General features: G+C 52.9%; 1 protein-coding gene across 1 annotated transcript in view; it reads left to right on the top strand.

Annotated features, from left to right (window-relative positions):
• LOC306752950 (CLIP-associating protein 1-B-like) overlaps positions 1-5,000 on the top strand; it is a gene marked incomplete at its 5' end in the record, with an annotated part of 42,686 nt that overhangs the window by 36,865 nt on the left and 821 nt on the right. Inside the window, 4 exons of the mRNA XM_079236783.1 lie at positions 535-646; positions 813-1,017; positions 1,207-1,415; positions 4,253-4,381. Of these exons, the coding sequence (XP_079092909.1) occupies positions 535-646; positions 813-1,017; positions 1,207-1,415; positions 4,253-4,381 (655 nt within the window). The remainder of the gene's footprint in view (positions 1-534; positions 647-812; positions 1,018-1,206; positions 1,416-4,252; positions 4,382-5,000) is intronic.

Below are 5,000 nucleotides of genomic sequence, written 5' to 3'. Positions count from 1 at the left end.
CTTAAATCTTGTAAAGTCCCCGTTGTCTAAACCTCTGAATATGACCTCTCCTGATCACGTGACGATGATATATTCGTGGACAGAACCTCTCATGTGAACTCTTCAGAGGGAACAAAGACTCAGGAAGCTGAAACTTTCCTGTTCTGTGAAACTCCATCAGTCTGGTCCTTCTGTCCACTCGTTGGGTTTCTCTCGTTAGCGTCTCTGTCTGTTCACTCGTTGGGTTTCTCTCGTTAGCGTCTCTGTCTGTCCACTCGTTGGGTTTCTCTCGTTAGCGTCTCTGTCTGTCCACTCATTGGGTTTCTCTCGTTAGCGTCTCTGTCTGTCCACTCATTGGGTTTCTCTCGTTAGCGTCTCTGTCTGTCTACTCGTTGGGTTTCTCTCGTTAGCGTCTCTGTCTGTCCACTCGTTGGGTTTCTCTCGTTAGCGTCTCTGTCTGTCCTCGTGCTCGCTGTCCTCATCCTAGCTCATGAGAGAAGAGAGGAGAGGAGGTGACATCTGTCTTTCTTTCTCTCCTCCCTTCTCTCCCTGCAGCATGCTGGAGTACGACAGCGAGAACCTGAACTCTGAAGAGATCTACAGTTCCCTGCAAGGAGTCACCCAGGACATCCAGAACTACAGCTTCCACCAGGAGGACAAGAGGGAGGTGAGGAGGAGGAGAAGAGTCTTTGTTCCACTTGTTTAGACTGCAAGTGGTTTAAAAGAGTCCCAAACCCTTGTGACCTTGTCCTTGACCCCATGACCTTGTCCTTGACCTTGTGGCCTTGTCCTTGACCCCGTGACCTTGCCCCCGTGACCTTGTCGCCCTCCAGCCTGCCGTGGGCGCGTACTGGGACAGCGATGCGTTCGGGGTCGGCCGCCCGGCGCTGGACAACAACACGTCGCTGCTCAACACGCCGCCGCCGCCGCCGCGCTCCTTCTCCTTCTGCAGGGAATACAACCCGAACGACTACACAGACGAGGAGGCGGGGCCTGCAGGCGCGGAGAACCAGACGGAGAACCCCAAGAGCGCCCCAGGTAAAGAACCGCTCCTACGAGGAGAGACGCTCCTGCAGGGTTCTTGCGGTCATGGAAAACCTGTTACCTGTTTGTACTAATTTGGTGAAAAGTCATAAAAAAATCATAGAAATTTGGTTAAAAGTAATTGAAATTTTGTTAAAAGTACCAGTTTCTGAGTACCAGTAAATCCCGTTTCTCTCCCCTCAGCGAGCCCCGCCCAGCAGCTGTTGCTGGTGGGGGAGCTGCTGAAGGAGCTCTCCGGGGACCGGGGCCCCGAGGAGCGGCGGGGCCCCGAGGAGCGGCGGGGGACCCTGCTGGAGCTGCTGAAGGTGGCCCGCGAGGACAGCCTGCTGGTCTGGGACGAGCACTTCAAGACCACGCTGCTGCTGCTGCTGGAGACGCTGGGGGACCGAGACGTGAGGCCCCTAGACCCGTTAATACTGCGGCCCCAAGACCCGTTAATACTGAGGCCCCTAGACCCGTTAGTACTGAGGCCCCTAGACACGTTAATACTGAGGCCCCTAGACACGTTAATACTGAGGCCCCTGGACACGTTAATACTGAGGCCCCTAGACACGTTAATACTGAGGCCCCTGGACACGTTAATACTGAGGCCCCTAGACCCGTTAATACTGAGGCCCCTGGACACGTTAATACTGAGGCCCCTAGACCCGTTAGTACTGTGGCCTCTAGACCCGTTAATACTGAGGCCCCTAGACCCGTTAGTACTGAGGCCCCTAGACCCGTTAATACTGAGGCCCCTGGACACGTTAATACTGAGGCCCCTGGACACGTTAATACTGAGGCCCCTAGACCCGTTAATACTGAGGCCCCTAGACCCGTTAGTACTGTGGCCTCTAGACCCGTTAATACTGAGGCCCCTAGACCTGTCAATACTGAGGCCCTTAGACCCGTTAGTACTGTGGCCCCTAGACCCGTTAGTACTGTGGCCTCTAGACCCGTTAATACTGAGGCCCCTAGACCCGTTAGTACTGTGGCCTCTAGACCCGTTAATACTGAGGCCCCTAGACCTGTCAATACTGAGGCCCTTAGACACGTTAATACTGAGGCCCCTAGACACGTTGATACTGAGGCCCCTGGACACGTTAATACTGAGGCCCCTAGACCCGTTAATACTGAGGCCCCTTGACCCGTTAGTACTGAGGCCCCTGGACACGTTAATACTGAGGCCCCTAGACCCGTTAATACTGAGGCCCCTGGACACGTTAATACTGAGGCCCCTGGACACGTTAATACTGAGGCCCCTAGACCCGTTAATACTGAGGCCCCTTGACCCGTTAGTACTGAGGCCCCTAGACCCGTTAATACTGAGGCCCCTGGACACGTTAATACTGAGGCCCCTGGACACGTTAATACTGAGGCCCCTAGACCCGTTAGTACTGTGGCCTCTAGACCCGTTAATACTGAGGCCCCTAGACCCGTTAGTACTGAGGCCCCTAGACCCGTTAATACTGAGGCCCCTGGACACGTTAATACTGAGGCCCCTGGACACGTTAATACTGAGGCCCCTAGACCCGTTAATACTGAGGCCCCTAGACCCGTTAGTACTGTGGCCTCTAGACCCGTTAATACTGAGGCCCCTAGACCTGTCAATACTGAGGCCCTTAGACCCGTTAGTACTGTGGCCCCTAGACCCGTTAGTACTGTGGCCCCTGGACCCGTTAATACTGAGGCCCCTGGACACGTTAATACTGAGGCCCCTAGACCCGTTAATACTGAGGCCCCTAGACCCGTTAGTACTGTGGCCCCTAGACCCGTTAGTACTGAGGCCCCTACACCATTAACACTGTGGCCCCTAGACCCGTTAGTACTGTGGCCCCTAGACCCGTTAATACTGTGGCCCCTAGACCCGTTAATGCTGAGGCCCCTAGACACGTTAGTACTGTGGCCCCTAGACCCGTTAATACTGTGGCCCCTAGACCCGTTAATGCTGAGGCCCTTAGACCCGTTAGTACTGTGGCCCCTAGACCCGTTAGTACTGTGGCCCCTGGACCCGTTAATACTGAGGCCCCTGGACACGTTAATACTGAGGCCCCTAGACCCGTTAATACTGAGGCCCCTAGACCCGTTAGTACTGTGGCCCCTAGACCCGTTAGTACTGAGGCCCCTACACCATTAACACTGTGGCCCCTAGACCCGTTAGTACTGTGGCCCCTAGACCCGTTAATACTGTGGCCCCTAGACCCGTTAATGCTGAGGCCCCTGGACACGTTAATACTGAGGCCCCTAGACCCGTTAATACTGAGGCCCCTAGACCCGTTAATACTGAGGCCCCTAGACCCGTTAATACTGAGGGCCCTACCTGTTAGTACTGTGGCCCCTACCCGTTAGTTCTGAGGCCCCTGCCCATTAGTACTGTGGCCCCTACCCGTTAGTACTGAGGCCCCTACACCATTAACACTGTGGCCCCTAGACCCGTTATTACTGTGGCCCCTAGACCCGTTAATACTGAGGGCCCTAGACCCGTTAATACTGAGGCCCCTAGACACGTTAATACTGAGGCCCCTAGACACGTTAATACTGAGGCCCCTAGACACGTTAATACTGAGGGCCCTACCTGTTAGTACTGTGGCCCCTACCCGTTAGTACTGAGGCCCCTACCCGTTAGTACTGAGGCCCCTACCTGTTAGTACTGTGGCCCCTACCTGTTAGTACTGAGGCCTCTACCTGTTAGTACTAAGGCCCCTACCCGTTAGTACTGAGGGCCCTACCCGTTAGTACTGAGGCCCCTACACCATTAACACTGTGGCCCCTAGACCCGTTATTACTGTGGCCCCTAGACCCGTTAATACTGAGGGCCCTAGACCCGTTAATACTGAGGCCCCTAGACACGTTAATACTGAGGCCCCTAGACACGTTAATACTGAGGCCCCTAGACACGTTAATACTGAGGGCCCTACCTGTTAGTACTGTGGCCCCTACCCGTTAGTACTGAGGCCCCTACCCGTTAGTACTGAGGCCCCTACCTGTTAGTACTGTGGCCCCTACCTGTTAGTACTGAGGCCTCTACCTGTTAGTACTAAGGCCCCTACCCGTTAGTACTGAGGGCCCTACCCGTTAGTACTGAGGCCCCTACACCATTAACACTGTGGCCCCTAGACCCGTTAGTACTGTGGCCCCTAGACCCGTTAATACTGAGGCCCCTAGACCCGTTAGTACTGAGGCCCCTACACCATTAACACTGTGGCCCCTCATTAAAACTGTGGCCCCTGAACTCCTCGTGTCCCCTCAGCACAGCATCCGGGCCCTGGCCCTGCGGGTCCTGAAGGAGATCCTGAGGAACCAGCCGACCCGCTTCAAGAACTACGCGGAGCTCACGGTCATGAAGACGCTGGAGGCCCACAAGGACTCGCACAAGGAGGTGAGGGGCCTCTGCTGGGGGCCACGGTTATATTTCACTATCCTGTAGCCACCAGGACACCATGGTTCAGCCTTAAGCTCCTCGTGGCGCTTGTTTCAGCCGCCCTCGTGTGCCAGGCGGGCGGAGTTTAGCACCAGAGGAGTCGTCAGGCGGCAGAAACATTTAACGGTTAAAAACACGAGTGTCCTTGAACGCAGCGCGTAGTCTTCAGTGTCCACCTGAACGTTGGTGATAAACATCGTTTCACTTTCACATTTCAAAGGAAAACACAGGTTTGTGTCTTTATATTACAGGATTCAGAAGAGAACAATAAACTCCAGTTTAACAACTTTACTCCATTTTATTGTTCTTTCTCCCGTCTATGATTTTAAATATATAAATATAGATCCGTTTCATTTCAATCAATCGATGTTCGTCAAAGAAATTTAAATGAAAGATTCTTGTTTACTACGTTGACAAAGAAAACTTCTTTACATAAAAGATATCTTAATATTTTAAGTGTTTGGTCCCATTATGAAACAATTACTATATAAATATGAGATTTGAGCATTATTTATATTATGCATTCAAATTATATCATAATGTGAAAGTCAGCTTTTAAATATGTTTTTGTATTAAA

This window comes from Taurulus bubalis (assembly GCF_910589615.1).
Source record: "Taurulus bubalis genome assembly, chromosome: 21".
NCBI classification, from domain to species: Eukaryota; Metazoa; Chordata; class Actinopteri; order Perciformes; family Cottidae; genus Taurulus; species Taurulus bubalis.
This window is presented reverse-complemented; position numbering and strand designations above follow the sequence as displayed.